General features: G+C 42.0%; 1 protein-coding gene across 1 annotated transcript in view; it reads right to left on the bottom strand.

The window, feature by feature from the left end:
• The window catches only part of ttll7 (tubulin tyrosine ligase-like family, member 7), a 59,970-nt gene extending 47,032 nt beyond the window's left edge, over nt 1-12,938 (bottom strand). Inside the window, exons 1-7 of the mRNA XM_079158626.1 lie at nt 12,833-12,938; nt 12,355-12,483; nt 10,196-10,317; nt 7,753-7,820; nt 7,321-7,479; nt 3,409-3,625; nt 1,267-1,431 (exon numbers count right to left, since the gene is read on the bottom strand). Coding sequence (XP_079014752.1) covers nt 1,267-1,431; nt 3,409-3,625; nt 7,321-7,479; nt 7,753-7,820; nt 10,196-10,317; nt 12,355-12,483; nt 12,833-12,857 — 885 coding nt within the window. The 5' untranslated portion in view covers nt 12,858-12,938. The remainder of the gene's footprint in view (nt 1-1,266; nt 1,432-3,408; nt 3,626-7,320; nt 7,480-7,752; nt 7,821-10,195; nt 10,318-12,354; nt 12,484-12,832) is intronic.
• Between the last annotated feature and the right edge of the window lie 8,402 nt (nt 12,939-21,340).

Genomic DNA, 21,340 nt, shown 5'->3' with positions numbered 1-21,340 from the left:
TCTGACCGTGACCGTTGGTGGGAAGAGTCAGGGCAGCCTGCTTGGTCTGTACAGGAACAAAATGTAAGAGGAGAGATGAAAAGAGAAGGAGAGAGGAGAGTGAGCGGAGAGCATGAATACAGAGTTGAAACAAAACACAGTGTGTGAGTGCAAACGGACAGCACTAACACCAAAGTGGTGCAACTTCTGAGGAAAGAGCAGAGACAAAAATGGTGAGAGAGCCAGAGAAGAGGAGGATGGTCTAGCTGAGGCAGAGGGTGACACTCTGATGTGTCACTGAGAGGCAAGCAGGATGTGCAGAAAAAAGAAACAGAAGCGAGAAAGAAAAGTAGAAAAAAGAACTTTAACGCCCAGATAAAATGGAGCACATAGAGAGATTAAAGATGATGGATAGGAGTGGAGAATAAAGGAAAGGGAACATTACCTAAACAAGAACTTAAAGCATGAGGTAAAACACCGGCTACAAGACCTACAACAGCTTTAAAAAACACTTTGTTCAACGTGAACATACAGAAAAGTAAAAGCTGATGGAAAGAAGAAATAAAAGATTGCCTTGAGGAAAGTATAATAACCAATGGGATTTGATTTTGAGGTTGAACGCTTGTAGCTTGAGAACAGACAGTGGAACACAGAACAATCACTGAGGGACCATGCGCCCCAAATGAATACGGACAGAGGGACAAAGAGTCACGGTCAAGAGGAATGAAACAAAAAAGGACATGAACGGAACCGGGGCAAAAGAAACGGGTAGAAAAGAAAGGTGTAACGACAAGAGTACTAACAGAAAGACAAAGGAGCATAGGATGGGTAAAAGTTTTTTTCAAAAAGTGAATGAATCAGGAATAGGAGGTAAAAGAATGGTCCAGAGAGACTTTGATGAAAGAAAATGTACGAGGTTTGGATGAGCTGAGAGTAGGGCCGGATAGAGAAAAGCTCATCCTCCTGGAATGATGTTTTCACTGAGCTCTTCCTGGAGTTAAACAAAGCTCGGAAGCTCACTGAATTACTGTCATAACAAATCATATCAAACCTTTTGCTGGTCCGCTTGTGTTCTTTGTGCGACGTGTGTTGGTTAGTAGAAAGAGCATGTGTGTATATGAGCGTACGCTGACACAGATTGCACTTGGGAACGCATACACGGGTTGTTTGCATTTGTGGCGTGTCTCGTTATCATACCGCACATCCTTGCATTTGTGGAAGTACACATCCGCCGCGATGTGTCTGTGTTTTTGTGTTTGTGTCTGATTGGGTGGACTACCCACGTACAGAGACGTCTCCCCAGAACTTGGCCACGTCGTAGTCGTTGGCGCGGAGGAACTCGGTGAACCAACTGATGGACCTCTTGCTGCCTTTGTCCACGGTCTCGTCTCGCTCGAAGTTCTCATTGTGTTTGTTGACTGAGTAGTTGGTCAGATGCATGTAGAGCTGGCTCTGTGGAGACGAAGGTGAGTTAGGAGGGTTGTACGTCAACACGTGCATGTTCACACCCGTCTCTAGCTAACGATTGCCCGCTTCAGTTCATTTGATAGCAGTGCAATAACTTCATGCGATAGCTCTTACATAAGAACACAGATTTGAGGAAAAATAGGCACGATTTTAGAGGCTGAATTGACATACTACCATTAGCTAAATAATGAAACAAAATATTGAATTTAAAAATATAGGATATCTACAATTTGACCAGATGTGGTAGATTGCTTAGTCAAAGGTCTGTGGTCTTTACATAAGCTCTGACATACAAAATCAAATGTCAGAGCAACAGCAGATTGTATTTGCACCAGATGGCATGTTTTGTTCATTGTCGCATAAAAAAATGATTCTCTTATTTCCCCTGAATTCCTTCATTTACCGAAGTTAGGCTCGTGTTCACCTGCTTCCTGCCCAAAGTTAGATGCATTCATAGCAGAGAGTTGTCCAGTTCAACTACTATCTAATACTAATGGCTACAAATGACTCCACTGAAGCAAGTGCAATAGTAGATACAATGAAATGTTATTTTAATACATGGAGTATAAACTGTATATTGTACTTAAATAGCTGTGGTGCCTGTGCAAGTGCTCTTTAGTGTAATTATACCTTTGTCAGTGATGATAATCGTCTCAGCAAACAACATCCTCGAGGGGGTTCACGCTTTTATCCCCACAGTGCACATACCCACAATGTAATGCAAAACATTTCCTCATAAGTAATAAGGACATGAATAAAGGAAAAAACAAAAATATCACAAACGTGTCCCTTGGCAACAACTAAAGATGGTAAGAAATGGTGCAGTCGGAAAAATAAAGAACAGCTCGCTGTGCTATATGGGAATTACCAATGCTCTATTCTAAAAATGGTTCCTTCTGCCCTTATGGGAGAGACAGATAATGAGTGCAACAGCAGAGCATGCTTACAATCATAGATCACCAAAATCTCAAGCACTGAAGCCATAGTGCCCCATAGTTCCAACAGAGCAAATCTAAAACGAACGGTTGATTATAACTAGCGATTGTGTAACCCTTGTGGTATCCGTCTCTTTAAACACCATCCCTCACAGTTGAAGACAATACATCCTTGTCCTTAGCCTCAAAGGTAATAACGCCGTGACCGGAGGCCACTCCAGCCCATGATGGCTGTCTGGGAGCCACTCTCTGTGGGATTGAACATCCATCTCCGTGGCACGACTCACTCCATCATGTGTCACAGACCGGGTAAGACAATACACATTTGTGTCACAGGAGGGGTCCAGCATGTCTATGTGAGCATGTGTTCATATTGTAGATCAGCATCGCACTTGATAGGAAGCCGTGTGTGTGAGTGTGTGTGCGTGTGTGTGTGTGTGCATCTCATCATCAGCAACAGACTGTGCTTCAGCAGGTGCAGAACCTCAAGGCAAATATGAGCGGCTTGATATTACAGGAGACATCTGGCATGTGGACATTTACACTCTGTGTGCATACAGTTTGCCTGCCCATTTTGTGTGTGTGGGTGTGTGTGTGTGTGTGTGTACAGCCTTACAGTTGTCTGCATTTGGGCACTGTTGACTGTGTATATGAGTACATGCATGTTTTGTGATCATACAGCGATAACACTGTGTTTCCTAACCTCTGTCCTGCTGTGTGTTTGTGTGTCTAATTTGATTACGGTGACTTCCACAAGCCCATGGCTCCGCTTCAAGGGAGTGCATTGTGAATCTACTTCTACTATCTGTCTGTAGCGCATTTCTGACTCGCCCGATTGGCCACACACAAGGTTCCGTATCTACTTTCCAATAGAAATCCATGAAGGGTGTACGTAACTCATCCAACTGGCCTTGTGCACAGATGGTACACAGATAAAGATGCACGTTTTTTTCTCAGTCTATGGGAAAAATCCTACACAAATAAATGTTTTACTTTATTATTAGTAGTATTATTGTTTGTGACTCACCAGGTTGGCCTCACTGGGTGCATGGTACTTCTCTGTGCCCATGCGAACCAGGCCGTCATTGTAGAGAAAAATGCGAAGTGGGTCGCAGGACGTGACAAGGATGTAGATGCGCAGGTCAAACTTGTAGCCCTCCATCAGGAAGGGCTTGTCCAGGTACTCCTGAACGATGAAGTGCTCCTGGGCTGGCAGCTTCTCGCAGTTTCGGATAAGCGAGATCCTGGATAGACAGAAACTTTATTAATCCTCGGGGGGGGGATCGGGGTGTCGTCAGCAGCATAATAAAATATGGCACAGTAAAGACAAAAAAGATAATTAAAAAAATGATAGATGGCAGCATAGCAGGGACCATGAATATGACTGATGGTATTGGCACCGTCATACATACGCGTTGAAGCTAAAAAGGTGAAGCCAAACAGTATACAGATTTTATAGGTTTTAACACTATATTTCATTTTAAATCATCGGGGAAAGTTAAGGACATATTACTGGGGTGCCACATCTGCCTATTATGGTGGAGACTTTTAATCTTCTCATTCCTAAAAGCAATAAATGAAGGAGAAGCTATGTCCTTACTGAGCATTACATATACACTGAAGACGTTTAGCCATCGTGCCCTGATGGTATTTATGATATGACCTTTCACTTCTACAGAACCTTCACTGAAAACATTTGCAAATGAGTGTGCTCAGCATGCCTTAGGTCTCGTTTGAGCAGGACAAGCTGTTTGGCTCTGAGGGGCATTTGGACATTCCAAAACTTTTGCCACTCTCTTCATTACTTGGCCATCTAAATAAAGCTATACACAGACAGGTACAATACAATGCTGGTTTGTCTTGAGCAATATTCTGCAAGCATCTGGAGAACATTGTGATTTTCTGAAGCCAAACTGTCTGAATGGCACAGAGCATCAAATGCTGTAGCAGGCTCTTTCAGCTGTGTGCAGGTTAATGGGAGCAGACATTGTGCTCCGTTTCAACCTGGACTCTAATTCATTTGCTTTGGTCTCATGTCACTGGCACTCAGGCCTTATAGTATGCAGGCCTTTGCGAGCTGGACTCGAGAATGAGTTGTGTTGGTTTACGTGCATCCATGTGGCCGCGCACGCGAGGTTGAGGGGCAATATTTTTTAAACTTAGTGAAAGTGTGTCCGTATGTGTGCGGGTGTGTGTGCATGTGTGCAGGGAGGGTGAGGGGTCGTTTCTAAACAATCTCCCACTATGTACAGGCATCGCGACTGACCTATATCACCATCACTCTTAGTTAAGGCGGACTTGGCCTAAATTGGTTACATGCACAGCCTGGAAGGCTCCATTATACACATGCAAGCCGGCACACCACATACAAACACAATATATGGCCAAGATGTAAAGCCTTCATTGTTAAAAAAAAAAGAAAGTACAGTTTGAGGTATTAAGGGCAAACGTTATTCTGCTCTGTAATCACATAGAACATACAGTATGCTGGGAACAGTGCAGTCTATGTTGTTGTAATTCAACAAAAGAATTGACCAGCTTGTTTAACTCTAATGAAGCGAAAAACTGCAGCATTGGTGGTGAGCTTCTTAGTGTGAATCTGGACTGAGATCAGGTACTTCCTCTCAGGTTATGGTCTTTGGTCAGCAGTCCTGTCTTCAGAGGTTTCCCAGCTTAGATCTGCCTCAGTGTGACGTTGTTGTTACTTTCAGGTTTATCAACCACTCCTCATCACCACTTGCTCCTGCCAACTAAAATACTGCCGTGTCATTGGTCTGCTTATCACAGTGATTGAGTAGAAAAGAACAGGGACAAGTTGATGGTAGGCTGACCGACTCTGTGAAAGGGCCTTTCAAACAGCGAGCTGAATGATGAAGACAGGGTTAACAGTGCTGGCTAGTCAAGGAGGAGTAGCTGAGGAGAAGACGACATGATTGATGAGCTGGGGTGTCAGATAATCACGGCCCACTCTCCCCTGCCTATTTAATTTGGCACCGGAGGGGATCTCGCCTTTTTAAGCCCTGCACGCGCTTTTATTTAGTTTCCTTTATAACAAGCTGCGCTTCAGACACAAACAATAACTTCATTTCGTTGGCCGACGGAAAAATAAATTACAGGGGGTAGATGTAACTTAATTTCCTGCCGCGTCACACCATGCAAAAAAAGAATTGAGAAAAAAAATCTAATCTTGTGAACCGCCCGCCGTTGAGTGTTCGAGCTAAACTCATCATCTTTCATATTCTTAATGTATTGCTATAATTCAGCCTTTGCTGCCTTTTATTCTTTAATAAATAAGGGCTTAGTGCAGCATGGAGTTATTAGTAATGCTCACATTATACCAGAACGGACAAATTCAAAGAGAATTAGAGGGAGAGGTGAGGCACACAGAGCTATTTGTACTTCAATATCCCCACCTATTGGTGCCAGTGATGAATGCACTCCAATAGTATTTCTTCACACATGCACTTTAGGGATCACAATTTCAAAGAATAGCAAGTCAAAAAGAATACTTATTAATTGTTTTTCGCAATCTGAACAGTTTCAACGTATCCTGAAGTCTTTAAGCGAGCTATGTGCAAAACAAAAACAAATTCTGTTCAGAGGAGCCTGTATTTTAGTTCATATTTTATTGTTTTAAACCAACTGCACTGGAAACTTTGATCTTGAAAGCACTTAGCATTTACACTTTATGCTAGTCCTGTACATGTATGCTTGACCTGCACATGGTAGCTTAGTAGAATTCCGTTTTGTTAGCTATGACTCATACATAGAACATTAGAGTCAGTTACTGGGTTTATTTTAGAGACAATTTTGGATACTTGTGTTGTAGAACATTTCTGTTACATCCATCTATTTTTTTTTAAATTGCTTATCCTGGTCAGTGTTTTTTGGTAGATTGAGCAGAGAAGCCCAAATGTCCCTTTCTCCAGGGACCTTCTGGATTTTAATCAACTGATCTCCTCCTAGTCAGTGGCACCTGGAACTCCTTCACAAGCAAGTTTAAAATCAACACCACACCCAGTCTTAGTTTTGTGGACACTGTGTCAGAGAGCGGTCAACTCAACCCTTTGGTAAACTTTGCTTTGTATTGTTTTGTCCACCCCTATTGACACACGTTAGGTGTGTTGATTGCTGGAATTTTACATCTGATTGATTTGGAGGGTACAGGTGTACCTAATAAACTGGTTAATGTCAGAGTAAAGAGGCCATGTCACCATGATTCTATACTGATTCTCTTAATACTTCAGGATAGTGAAAACATCACAACTTGAGATAGGCGTTAACCCCATGGGACTGCAAGTATGAAATATGCATTCAGGTACCACCGCCTGCTCATCTTTTGATAAAGAGATGTTATGGTGAGACAGAGTCCCCTGCAGCAGCCACCTTGGTCCATTTTGTAGTCTGATTGTTCTCTGCTGATGGTGCCTCATAAAGGAATCCAAATAATCACATGCAGAGACCTTCAGGGAAGGAACTACAGTAACTGCCAGGGACCGTGTGTGTGTGTGTGTGTATGTGTGTGTGTGTGTGTGTGTGTGTGTGTGTGTGTGTGTATGTGTGTGTGTGTGTGTGTGTGTGTGTCCTCCACCGGCACCGATAACCTCTGATTTATGGTGAGTGAGACCATCAAGGACGATGAGGCCAACAATGAGATTCACCACAACCTCTCAGCTCAAATACTCAATCTGGTCCCAGCCATAATACCTTTTTCCATAGACACTCATGTCAGGGTCACAAACCTCTTATTGCCTTGTTTTGTTGTGCTTGTCATCTATTTGCTCTATATTTCCTCCTCTACTCACTCGCGCAGACACTCACTATCTTGCCTAGTTTCTATCCTCTGCTTCAGTCACTCTCTCCCTCTCTTTCGTGCCTCCGTCAGTCTTACAGCCGGTTTGTTAGATTGCTCGGGGGCACTTGCTAGCCTCTGACCTACCCGTGACCCATGGCTCCGTTGGCGGGTTTGACGATAAAGGTCTTCTGCTTGCGTTTCCTGCGGAGCTCCTTGACATAGTTCTGGAACTGAGTGTACTCGGCAGGGAAGATCCAAGTTTTGGGTATGAAGCTGTACTCATGAGGCTGGCTCTTGATCATTCTGGAGAAAACAAAGAGAACAAGTGTGTGGGATTAAAGCAACATTTTGTAATTGTACTTTTCAAAATTACAAGTTACATTTTTTCTAAAAGTAAAGATGAATTTTGTGCTTTTAAAGCAGTATCTTCTAGTTATTTGGCTTGTAATGGTGAAGTGCTACAAGTACCCAGGTGTGACTTTTTCGAGTGCCAGGTGGCTAAACACGGAGCTTTGAAATGCTCTTGTTTTTACACATTTGCAAACTGTACCAAAGTAATCTCATTTGAAAACTTACTTGGACATGTTTCTTGCTAGGCAGTCTTTCCGGCAGATTTCGCCCATGCCAGGGAAATGGTTAATTCTCTGCAGAGGGACAGGCAGACATAATAATGTTGTTAGGGCCATTACGCCACTCAATTCCACCCCCACCCCTTCACAAAAACGAGCACATTAAAGGCAGCAACCTGAAGTGAGCTTACAATGTTCTGACATTTATGCCCAATTACGGACCCAAAACAAAAAGGTGACGCTGAGACCTTTCTCAACCCTTATTTAGTTTACCATGTTTTCCCTCTTTTTTTTTTACTTTAAAGGTTGGGGAGGGAAGAGGCGAGAAAAAAAAAAGGATCAATCTCAACTGCGAGGGGCCGAGGTAATTGGTTCTGCATCGCAAGCTCCTGCAGTGACAGTTGAATGAATTGCTTTGAATGCACCGAAAGGGGGGGTGGGAGGGAAAGGAAAAACTATGGGTTTTCTGTATTCTTTGACCAAATGAGCCTGAACAGGGGCGTTAATTAGGCTCATATGAACTGAAACTTGACAGCAAACTCTCACAGTGCATCACTAAACGGGAAAAAAAGGGAAAGAATTAAAAGAGGGAGAAAGAGAGAAAGCACAGTGTAAAAGGATCCTGTGATTATTATCCAAACGAGACGGACGTAATTAGGGATTCGGAAGAGATTGCACAATTATGCCAATGCCGCGAGACGACGTGGCTTGTGAGGGGAAATCAAAACCAATTGTTGAGGGACTTCTACTTTGCTACTGAGAAATTATCTCGTGAAATACCACAGCAGCGCGAGCGAGCAAGTGAAAACAATTGACAGCAAATCACCAGTTCTATGTGAAAACATTAGCCACATTGCTACACGTTAAGCCGTTACAGTATTTGTAATATTCACTCTACTTAAGCTGAACTCTTGCTGCCCCTGTCCTAACAAGCCATACTCTTCCTAGCATGTGATTTAATCGATCATTAGTGCCCGGTCTAATCAAATAAGCACTCGGGAAGATGGAAGGCTAACGCTCGGAGCTGAGGGGGAGCAGCAGCAGCAGCAGCAGCAAGTTCAGTCAGCAGGACGGGCAGGTCAAACAGAGGTAAGATCATTTTCAGACTAGTGCACAGAACTCAGAGCAGCCCTTGTTGTTTAGGCCCGTCTTGTCAACATCACTAGAGACATCTGAAACCTGCCCCTACCCCCTGCTGCTCACAACCTGTCAGTCTACTTGTCAATCTCCTTATCTGTCTCTGTGTGCGCTCTGTTGTACCCTCTCCCTCTTTGCTATTTGCTGTCTCCCTCTTACCTCCCAGGGTCTGAGGAAAAGCAGATGGGAGTCTTTCATCCATCTTCACTTTCTCATTTCTTTCTATGCTATTTTATTCCGACATTTACTATTACTCTGTCCCAAATGTCTCTATGCACCATCCCATTTCCATCTGCTGTAACCTCTTTATATTTACTTTACCCATTCTTTTATTTCTACTGGAGACAAGTAGGAAAACGTATTATATGGCCGGGTGGTGTGCAGACCTTTTTTTTTTTTTATGGCAGAGGTAACTTCAAAAACTCTACATTGTGTTGTTTTGATCATTATTATTCTAATTGAATCTTCAGAAGGTCGGTTATTTGAAGTTATATGACTTGCCAAATAAATAGGCTTCAGTGATAATTATTACTTTTAAACTTTTCACAAAAACAACAGTCGATGACAAAGAGAATGTATTCTCTTAATTCTTGTCAAACCTCTTTGCAGGCATGTGGCATTTGCTCACTGCCAGCAGTATACGTGACACTTGTTGTCCTGTAATGTGTCATCACATGCGGGAGTAGGCCTTGCATCAAACTGGTCTATCATAGTGTGTAGAAACTTATCTATGAATACTTTGTGCTGTAATAACTGTGTGTCATGTGTATCCAACTCCAACCAAAGGAGTTTTCTAAGGAAGGGATTTCGTTTTCTTTATAAGAAAATCATTAAGATAAAATTCTCTAAGCATGGGAGGGTTGCAGTAGCTGTTTGTTTCATCCTTTGTATGCCTTTCTTCTCTTTGGTTTCATTTCTAAGGCATCTCTCTCTCCCTTTTCTCTTCAGGATTCCTTGGGGAAAATCCCTCCTCACCTCACCAATGATACACACATCAGAGGTTGTTTTGTTTTTAACATTTGGTTTACCTTTAAAATGAACTGAACACTCGTGTTCATTTTCTGAACTGCTGCTCGAGACTTTTCACTTTCCAAAGTTACATACATCCACTGTGAGCTGATCAGTATCATGGCCTTTGCTGCTGGCCACGGAGCAGCTGTATTGGAGCTACTATAAAGGTTAAGAGCCAGGTTTTTTTTCTTCCTGTTCAGTGCAGCTATTGCATCTGACACCGTTATTCTCTTCTCTAACCTCGAAGCTACGGTGCCGCTGAACAATGTGTGCTGACTTGACATGGTAGCCATGCTGTGTACCTGATAATTCCTGAGCTCAGCGATTTTCTCGTGCTGCACGGCCGAATCATTCCAGATGAGGTTGGCAGTCTCGTCATCTTCCCGGGTCTTGATGAAGTCCACCTCGTTGATGGCTATACGAACTGGGGAAAAACAATCACATTAGATTGTATTCCATAAATAGAAATAGCTCTGCAGTCATTCAAATAAACTTTGTATTCATGATAACAAAGTAACTTACTGTTATAGATGCTAAATAAGAGATAAGATGTAACTTGGACCCACAAATCAAATATTTCCACTTTACAGATCAATGTTTCACTTTCTGCTCGGCTTAATTTCTGTTTTTGCATACATTAAGAGAGAAATGAGTCCGGGAGATTATAGATCAAAAAGCTTGCAGCGATATTTACCATTCATGGAATGGTTGCAGAGCAGCCAATCGTAATGCCTCTCTTCAAAAAGATAAATTAATTGTCTGTAATGCATTCAAATCCCACTGGAAACCCCATAGTATGAGAGATAGGTGGCAAGCCCATTTGGACATTAATCCAACAACTATTCATTATTCAGTGGGTAATGAAAAATTCATATGCCCTAACGAAACGTGGTATTAATTAATTTCTTGAAAGCCTTCACAAACCTGGAGAAGGCTTGCCTAATGTTGCATGATGGTGCTTGAATGGTAAAAAGGTGTTTCCGATGCAACTTCATCCATCTGTTAATGTCGGTGGAGGCTAACAGTGTTTTGCTAACTGGAATACGGGGGGTTTACATCACAGCAGGCCTATACTTACAGATACCAGTAGGGTCTTTGAGTACCAAGCTATAATCAATCCTTTCTTACACATCTCGCGCAACAGACCTCCTTAGTGCCGGAGTGGACATTCCCTTCTCAGTGGGTGTAAAGCAAATTTCCAACACCATATTCCCTGACCTTTAGCCTTTACCTGTACTACTATCAATTCTGAAACAAGAAAAGACAGCGGGGAAAAAAAAGGTAACAGCAAAAATGAGCCATCCATCTGGCCCTTAGTGTTAATTTTCCTTCAAAATAGCGCTGCACTACTCTCAGAATGGCCACCGCGAGGGTCTCGTCACAGCAAGCAAACTGAATCACAGCTAGCCTCCCATCTACCTACAGGATCCGGGCAGCCCCCAACTTCTACTTTCTGCTGCTGACTCCTTCATTTCATAGGTTGTAGCTCACCCCTGAGAGCTGTGCTGCCACACTGGCATATACTGGCCATGTAAGGAGTGCTTACTATGCTTCTGTTTGCCCTTCTCAAAAAGACCTCACTGCCAAGTTAAATTACCTCAATAAAGATTTATGTATGCATGTGAAGCCGAGCCGTCTCTGTGTGAACTGTTGCTGGACTGCAACTCTATTAGGTTTAATTCAAGACATTAAATAACTACGGCGTCTTGCAAACAATCCACCACAGCAAAATTTGATTTTATTGTCGGGAGTACAATCTACAGTGTATTGTTTTATTGTGATTAGATTTGCTGTGATTTTGAGGGACTGACTGAGCCATACTGAGAGCCGTTTCCAAAATGAATATACAATTCACTGTGTCACAGTACATTAATCTTACCTGCAGGACCACCCTGAAATGTTGGTCTTGCTCACTCATGAAATTTTCATGAAGAAAATCAATAAATAAATTCAAATGCTTGAAATATGACGCTTTGAAGTACAGGCTTAGTATACACAATGTAGCTAAATCGGACAAAGAAATGTCGGGATGATTATCATTTAGTGTGTGTTCATCAATGTTAACAGTGCATCCAACGTTCATATGTAAGCAGTAACCTGAAAAAAGGTTATACTAATACTACAACTGAAGTTACAACCACTAACACTGCTGCTAAACCATTTCAGGCAACTCGCTTGTTTTCCTACAAAAAACATCAATACTAGGATAATGTACATCGATGAAAGGGTTTCATCACCCATCTCAAAGAAAGCCTCTTTCATCCTGCACTAGTTCTCCATTAAGACGAACTCTGTGATCAAAAGATATCTTATCTTTGTAGACTGACATTTCTGAAGTGTACAAGCCTGCTTTAGCTCCTTTTTCAAACCTGTTTTGATCCAACATTTGTATATCTTTTTTGTGGTTGTGCTTGCTGTAATTTGTGAGTGTTTTAATATCATTAGAAATAGAATACCGTACCAATCTCATATTTGGTGCCAGTGACATTGGCGGTGATGGCGCCTTTCTTCTTTTTGCGCACCTTCCTCTTCCCACTGCTATGGAAGGAGCCCACAGATGGCCCGTTCACGGGGGACGCTCCTTGATCCTCTGGAGGAAAAGACGGCATAAAAGAAGACTAGATACAGTCACAGCTTGTGCTCCAGACTGGGAGGGGAGCAGGAGTTGCTGGAGTATTGTAATATATTTGTCTCACATCGGCAGGGGATTTAGTGGGGTTTGTTTATGGGGCTGGGGAGTAAATGAATTAGGCGTCTAGTTTTCTATAGCTGCATGCATCATGATCTGTGTGTGTGTGTTATTGTGTATGTGTGTGCTTGTGTGGCTCTATGCAGGGGAGAATAGTACTGATGATGGCAGGTACATATATGAGCAGGTGGTCAGGTATACAACAGAATAACCCTGTCAGTCCCGAGAGAGTTGGACCTCTCTTACTCACCTCCTTCATTGGGAGGAGAGGGCATCTCAGGGGCCGGAGGAGTGAAGGGGCAAGCCAAGCTTTCTGCCAAGCTTGGCGGGAGGGCGGGCCTCACAGGGTACTCGCAGCACCCTCCGAGGGGTCTCTCACACTTGCAGTAGTTAGTCTTCCCTGTCTCGGGCTGTATGGACGATGTGGTTCAGGATGGTCCAATGGATCATCTGAGCATCTCCCTGGTGCCTTTCAGCAACATAAAGAGCAGCAGCAGAGTCTGAGTGTGCAGAGAGAAGGGGGGGGGGGGGGGGGGGGGGAGGGCTCTCAAGGGTCTACACAGCCCCAGCTTCTTTCCAGCCCCAAGAGGAGAGAAGGAAGGAGGGGGTGGACAGAGGGATGGAGAGGAATGCCTGTAGAAGAGAAGAAAAAAAAGATATTTTACAGCAGCAGAACAGCAGTGGTAGGCTGACTGCTCGGAGGGTGACGACTGTGGATCTGTGTGTGTGTGTGTGTGTGTTTGTGTGTGTGTGCTCTCACTGGACTAGAGTGCATTGGACATGCTTTTGATGTAATGCAGCAGCAGCAACAGCAGCACACAGGCCTATCACAGGCTACATCAGTCAATCTGACACCAAGCGTAACAGTTCAGTGAGAGCTCTGTGCAGCTCTGACGCCGTAGTACTACTAATGAAATAATCTAAAGCGCTGTGACGTCCGCTGGACTAATTGGTATTCCATGGAACCACTGTGAAATATTAATGTGGTTGTCAAAGTAAAGGGTTTGCAGAAACCCATTGTGTCTCATGTGTGTGCCAGCTGGGTTTCAATTGTATGGCTGAGAGGTCACTTCATTCAAACAGATGGCATCTTTACAGTGGTGTATTAAAAGGATGCTTCAGGCTATGAAGTGGTGTGGGAAATGAACACCAGTCATCAGCCAGATTTTGTTATTGTTTGGCTGCGGTCTGAGTGCGTGTCTTCAAACCACTTTTGGGGTTAATCAACCATTGCGATGCCCTGTCACATTTCATTTGTTTTGCTGGCTGGGGAAGCGTAGTGACTCAGTGGTTAGCGCTGTTGCATCATAGCCAGAGAGGACTGTGTTTGAGTCCCTGTCTTCTTTGTGTGGGGGTTTGCATGTTTTCTTTTTGTCCCTGTAGGCTGCTCTAGATTTCTCACATTTTCAGAGACATCGGGTGATATAATATCATAATAATAATGTATCATTTAAATGTAAATGTCAGCCAGCGAAGAAACAGATGTAATGTGTGAATGTGTGATAGTCTTCAGAACGTAGCAGACGGTCAAAGTAAATGCAGTTCTTGTTTGTTGCCTTGGGTCTGACGGTCAGCGCTGAGTGACTCACAGTGGGAAGAGACACGTTAGAGGAGAAATGGCAGAGCTGCAGGTCCAGTTGGAACAAACAAACAATCTTTTTGAATTTTTCCAAAAGAGAAGAAAGGGTAGGCTAAGAAGTGAGCCTATGTAGTCTGATTTACAAGATATGAAGGAGGCTTGTGCCTGGTGTGAACGCACTTTCTTTAAGTCACAGTGGAGAGAGAGAAAGACACAGACAGACAGACAGATATACAGCAGCAGCAGATGATGGAGATAGAGAAGAGAGAGAGTAAAATACTCTGTTAAGAGTAAAAGTACAAAAGTGTTCTCATAAAAAAATACTCGAATAACCAAAAGTAAAAATACTCGTGCAGAATAATGTATATTATATGATTGTATTATTACTGATGCGTTGATTTGTTCATCACTTCATCGTTGCCGCTGGTAAAGGTGGGGTTCATTATGTTGCTTTACATACTGCGGGGTAGTTTAATCTATGATAAAATATCATAAGATGTAGTGGAGTAGAAGTATAAAGTAGCACGAAGTTAAACTCCACAACTGTTACTATAAATACATTTATAACGTTTTTTTTTGTGGTACACACTTTATTCTTTTCAATGATGAAGACACGTACTTTGAATGTAAATAAGATGCCAGAGTGCAAAAAAGCCTCAAAAATTCCTGGGGTGGGATCACCTCTCACCCCCCCAAGACCCAGATGTCCTGAAATCCTAGAAACGCTCCTCTTTAAAGACAAAGCAGCATTCAGGTGGACTGGAGACTCCAAACTGCCCGTCCAATGATGGACTGGCAAGCAATATATTTACAGCATGCTTGGAACGATTCCAGCAGCTCGTGATCCTCGCAGGTCAAATAGTGCATGTAGCTGATCAATTTTGAATTGACAGTGATCCATACTAATAGATTGAGGGGTCAGAACCTCGCTCCATTATGGAGCTAGAAGATAAAGCTGAAGGGTTGTGACATGATTATCGGAGAGATAAACAACATATTCCTCTATATTTATCCATGTGGACTCTAATCTTTGTTTTCTTGCAAATAACTGGGTATTTTTACCTATGATATTATTAAAATAAAGAAAAGACAAATGTCACACTTTGACTGACTTGATCACAACCCATAAACAAGAACGAACCACAAGAAACCAATGCCACATAGCACATCACTGCTCAGCCTCTTCCGATGGTTGAAATGGGGAAATGATGCACATTCTAATCAAGATGTATCATTTTCCAAAAGGACAAATAGCCATAATTAAAAATGTGACTCATTAAGATACAGTGTATCGGTCCATGGAGTATAGAAACATATATAACTACATAAACTATGAATCATAGGTAGTATATACCAGACTATACCTACAGTAGGCTGTTTTTTGGTGCCGCTTCTGCGTTTCATACAGAGATCAACAGTAGCCTCTAGTGGTGAGACTACACTGAAAATCCCATTCTCTATCTACCCACGTTTACTGTCCATACGCACAGATACACCTGTAGGTCTACATGTACACATCTGCAAATTACAATTGGGGAAACAATCCAATTGCATTACGAGAGCATTCCGGTCTTCACTGTCGGCCTCTTCGTCTGCCTGTGGTAAGCACGAGACATTGATCCTGGAGAGGACAGAGACTGGAATGAGATCAGCACAGAGGGGCAGAGCAACAACAAAGAGTCGGGGTGATAAAGTGAGGCCAGCTGTGCTGTTGACAAACAACCTCCCAGTGGTGTACTGGCTCTCTAGAACCCTGTGTCTATAGGAGCAGTGGACCTAAGTGTCAGGTAATCCCTCAGGAACAGGTTTTGTCAGCTACAGTAGACATTCTTAATTAAACATAATATTTTGTATAATATTTCTGTAAATGTCAATATTAAAAATGATTAATGATGTTAAACTCAGTGTTTCAGACCTTCAGTTTCAAAGTGCTAATATTTTTGCATTAAGCTTCGACCCAAAACTTTAAAATCACGCTATCATGATCAGTGATAAGCCAATAGAAATTCAGTTTTCAAATTTCCTCTCCGACAATGTGATTACATTTGTTTCCTTGGCGCCTCTGGATTTCAGATTTCTATCTCGGCTTGTCTGCATGCGTACCGTTACTGTACACGGTCACGGTTGAAGCACTGATGGTTGACCCAGAAGAGAGAGAGGCCTCTGTCGTGTATCGCTCATTCGTCTTATGGGTAGCGGTGGTTATCAGCTGCAAAGACGGCCTAGTTTTACTTGCATTCACATGATAGAAGAGGGATTTCAGTGCAACCAGACACCAGATTAGAGGGACTGATAAAGAGACTCGAGCAGGACATCCTGTTGTGACGTCACAAGTCTGAATTGAGCTCAGTGGTCGTTGTCACACGCCGTACCCGTCCTATCGCTGCAGTCATTTTATTTCCTGTCTAATAAAATACAAAAAGATGCAATATTTGCATTACAGACAATGTATGTTTAACATGAAAATAATGACATTTATAATACGACAACATCCTCGATAGTATACTGTATTATGCTGAATAATTTTTTGTTCCTTTTTTGCCATTTCTATCAACCTTCTGGGTACTTTTCATAACAATGTAAGGACTGCAACGTGAGCACATCCACAAAGTGGGTTCAGACTTCTAAACTTGCATCCGATACACTTTACTGCTCGCATCAACACAATTAATCCTTTCAGTGAAGTATTGAATCTTCACTAAATAACGTCCTTTCACTGATAACAGTCTCTGTTAATCCTCTGATGCAATGACCCTTCTTCTCCAACAGAGTGAGCCAGAGGGCCACCGTAGCAGAGCAGCGCTGAACAGGCAGAACTGCTATGGATGCTGATCTCATGCACTCCTCCTCTGCCTCACACAGCACAGAAAGGCTTCATTGTAGAGAGTCAGCTCTTCATGCTGCTCATCTGCATCACTCTCTGTCTCACAGGCCCTGAATGCATGACAAAAGCATGTCTGTCTTTCAGGGCGTTGTTATGCAGAATACACCCCTAATTATCCAGCACAAGTTGTGAATGTGTGTGTGTGTCACGTAACTGTACATCACGGTTCTATCACGAACAAATACTGAAAACAACATCAGGAAGTAAAGTAGTTCTTGTTCAAAACTCTACCAAGAAATTCATTTTCCCACTGTTATTATCCAACTGTGATAAGACAACGGCACTTCAAAAATACGCTACTCCATTTAATATCAAAAGTAAATCCAAAAGGACAGCACAAATAGCTTTAGAAGAAGTGTGCCAAAGGAAAACCTGAACCAAAGCAGTAGACATGACAGGCGGTGTCACATCTATTAACAAGTACCTTCAACCACCAGCGGTACTTCCCTGGAGGGTTTGTTTTAAGTTCTCCCTTCCTTACATGAAACTAAATCTTGAAAACGTCAAATACAGAATCAATAGAGAGGCTTGGGGGGAACACCACTTAGCCTTATGTCAGCAGTTCTTTTCTGTACATGCAGTGCGCCCCGGTTTTGCCATTACAGCACTGCGGGGACCTCAGGGTATGTGTAACCATTCAAAAGGACAGAGACACTGGCTGAGAATGGAGACACGTTGTACTATTACACACTGAAAGGCAAATGTAAACAAAAGAAGAAGAAGAAAAGGTAGCTTTTGTCATAAAAATAGTATAAATCCTATTCACTGGACATTTAAAAGGCACAATGCAATTGTGTACATCTTCAAAAAAAATACAGTATGCTTGCAAGATCCCTTTTGTAAGAACTATTTATATCATTCACTTAGCTGTGATCACCACATTGTCCTAAAATGGTAGCTGATTTTGCAGGCTACTCTCACAGCAAAGTAGTCGGTGTAGAATTGCCAGTGGATCTAAAATTAGCTCAAACCAGTGACCCAACTCTGGCTTTGTGCCTTTTTCCAGATATGAGGAGGAACATGTGTGGGTGCTGTCAGCCCACGGGGTCCTGAAATACACCAACAAAAAGCTGAATGCTAAGCTTAACTTTATTGGATATCATCTACAGTGATGCAGGCATATTGGTGACGTGTAAAAATCCAACCACTCCCTTAGAAATGCAATTAAAGTTTGACATTAACTGATCTTGCCTGGCCTTATTTCCTGTATAAATAACTTATAGTTGCAACAACGTACACGTAGGTGTTTGTTCAAAAGCACTGCACTCAAATTAGCTTTACATGTATGCAGATGTATCATCACCACATATGATTATGGGTTCACCTGTTAATCAAACATAGTGCTCTACATGCGTGCCTAATCCTGTCTGATTGTATCCAAATAAGACTGGGTTTCAGTTCGTGGTTTACGGTCGGCAAACCCAGCAAGGATCTGTGCTAGATATGAGAGAACTCAAAGACATTACAGAGGGAAGTCAAGCAAAGTGTAAGAAAACAAACAAACTAGCTGCTGACACCGGCTATATGTCAACTGTTGTGCATATGGCAAGTAATTAAAAATGTAAACCTGTATCAAATAGCAACCAAGCCTAATTGCTAAGTTATTGTAGGTGCAATCTGCTGCAATGAGGATCCTGGATGCCAACTTTAGCTTGCATACAAATAAAAGCTTATACATATCATATCCTTCTTAAAAGCCTTATCTCTGGGATAAGTCCAGGAGGCATGATGCCATCTATAACTCATATGTTATGTTGTAATTTATTATGTAACACATCTGCTCTTTTAGGAATGGTAATCTCCTGGCTGCTCTATGAGCATGTGGTCTCTTAAGTGGCACACTAGACTACAAACAGACCAGCCTACATCAGATGGCTCTTCAAAGAACACATACCACTTTAGGACTAGATTGCTTTATACTTGCAAAGCTATAGCCTGAGCTAAGAAGCTATGCTATAAGAGCATTGAGGGGACCAGTGCTTGTCACAGCATGGCAGTCAACATGGTATCATCCTGAACACTGAAAGAATAGTAGGCCATTAACGTATCTATGTCTGTATTTATCTATTAGCCCAAACTGGATTTCTTAAACCTCGCATGCATCGTGGGTGTCTTTCGGGAAATTGCTTTCGCTCACATATGAAATGCCACAAAAAGCCTAAGCAGGTGAATTATTGCTATCAATAAGTTGCTAGCAAGCGGTAGCTAACGTTAGGTCAGGTGGAGGAAGGAGCACACAAGGAAACAATCTGGCACAATGTTCCAGTTAACGTGCTACCATCAAATGTAACGTTACAGCCATGTCGTTACGGCCTTATCATTTTACTGCAGCTTCAAAATGAAATAACAAATTGCTGAATGAGATGCAGTCTAATGTTTCAGAGGAAACATAATGACCCTGGGCTACTGTACAGTTAGCTTAGCCGCACCACCGAGCTAAGGATGGAGAAGTAGCCCGTTAACGTTACCTTATTTATTCCAGGCAGTGCAGCTCTTCTGTTGGTGTCAACCGCCACAGCCGCCGTTAAGTGATACACTGGGGTCTCTTTTTAAAAAAACACTTTAGTCCCGAGAGTATTCTGAAGAATACAACATTGTTTATGTTGTGTAACGGCGTTACTATTGAACAAGGACATTGGTTGACAAAATCTGTATCTTGTAGTCCTCTTGTGTGTGCTGGAGCGAATCCATGGGCTAAACCATTCGCTCTTTGAGAGAGAGGGGGGGGGGGGCGCTGAATGAAGTGCTGAAGTTTGCATTCTCAGTCTGGTACCAACGTGACGTCTGGTGTACTGTAGGGCGTACATGTTAAGTCGGCTCATATCATTATCAACTCTTTAGTAGTTGTGAGTGACAACATAAGTGTAACCAAAGCTACAAGGTATATTTTGTACACCGTTGAGGTCATTGTTTAACGTAGCTCTTCCTCCACAACTCGCTGATACAAACACAGGGAAGCTACCTAGCAACTGTGTCGCTGACCATGGTGCTAAAAGAAAAACAATCGATTATGGGTGCGTCCCACTCAGAGGTCATTGGCGTGCTATTAAGTTATTGTTACCTATTTATCGCTGTAATAACGTGGGGATATTCATCAAACTGTCACAGACACTTTCATTCCTACTTTGTGAATTACAAAATATCAGTTTAGGTTAATTGACGGGATGTTGTGCAAATGATTTGGTAATTATCATGTTTTCAGTCAACTGAGAACTAAAATCAAGCTTTTAAACAAGTTCAATGCATCGTTTTTTTTATTTTATTTTTTCTTCAATTGAATTAATCCTTAATTTTCTTTGACATCGTCAGTGTTTTGCAGTCAAAGACATGCCATCAGGCTGCTTTGGCTTTTTTCAACAGTTCATTTAGATTTTGTTTTGTTTTTTTACATTTAATTTGTTCATAAACTGATTTATTTCAACACCTTAATGAAGACTATGAAGTCCTTCTGAACAACAGCACGCAATGTCCTTCAGGTGTAAGTCTTCGTTAAATCTGTGTATTCTGATGTGACACTCCTGATCCTTGAAGGGTAAGTAGTTCTGGCTTTGTGCCCCCGTTGCAGGTCAGAGCTCACATCTGCTACGAAAGAGCATCCCAGGGAGATCAAGGCTGGTATATTGAAACCATTTCTATGGGATGTTACATGAAACTGAGTTGTTGGGTTGAGGTAAAACTATGGAGTTAAACATTATATGTTTTATAATGTTCTCTGTTTTTATTTGCCTACAAAAATTCAACATGTTTCACATAAAAGCAAAAGCATTAGACGTAAGGAGTGCTAAAGTTACTGGGCCCTTTATCCTGCCTTATCCCTCATGGATGTGCTGAAACAATTTGTTGAATAGATACTTGATTTAAAAAATTATTACTTTGAAGTTTGGGGCCGTTAGTCATGCAGCATCTTAAGACATTTCAATTCTAACCCAACTAACTTGTTCAATTATCATTTTTGACATTTTACAGTCCACTAATGATTAACAGTCACACCTTATGAGCCACCATCACTGGCAGGCTTGCAGATGTGAATTAAAGATAAGGCAAGATCAACAATTTAAACTTTTTTTTTTCATTTGTATTTTAAAGAAATGATTGTTGGTTACCTATTCTTTTACTTTTTTATAACATATCACAAACATTTTACCTTAAACTGAAGCGTCTACAACTGAACAATTTCCAATGACCACTAATGCATCTTATTACAAGGATTCACCCATCATTTTTCTTCTTCTTTTTTTCCGATGTCCTCAAATAAACTGCAGATTTTCTTCCAAAAACAATTGACTTTGTATGCT

Source organism: Pholis gunnellus (assembly GCF_910591455.1).
Source record: "Pholis gunnellus genome assembly, chromosome: 4".
NCBI lineage: Eukaryota > Metazoa > Chordata > Actinopteri > Perciformes > Pholidae > Pholis > Pholis gunnellus.
This window is presented reverse-complemented; position numbering and strand designations above follow the sequence as displayed.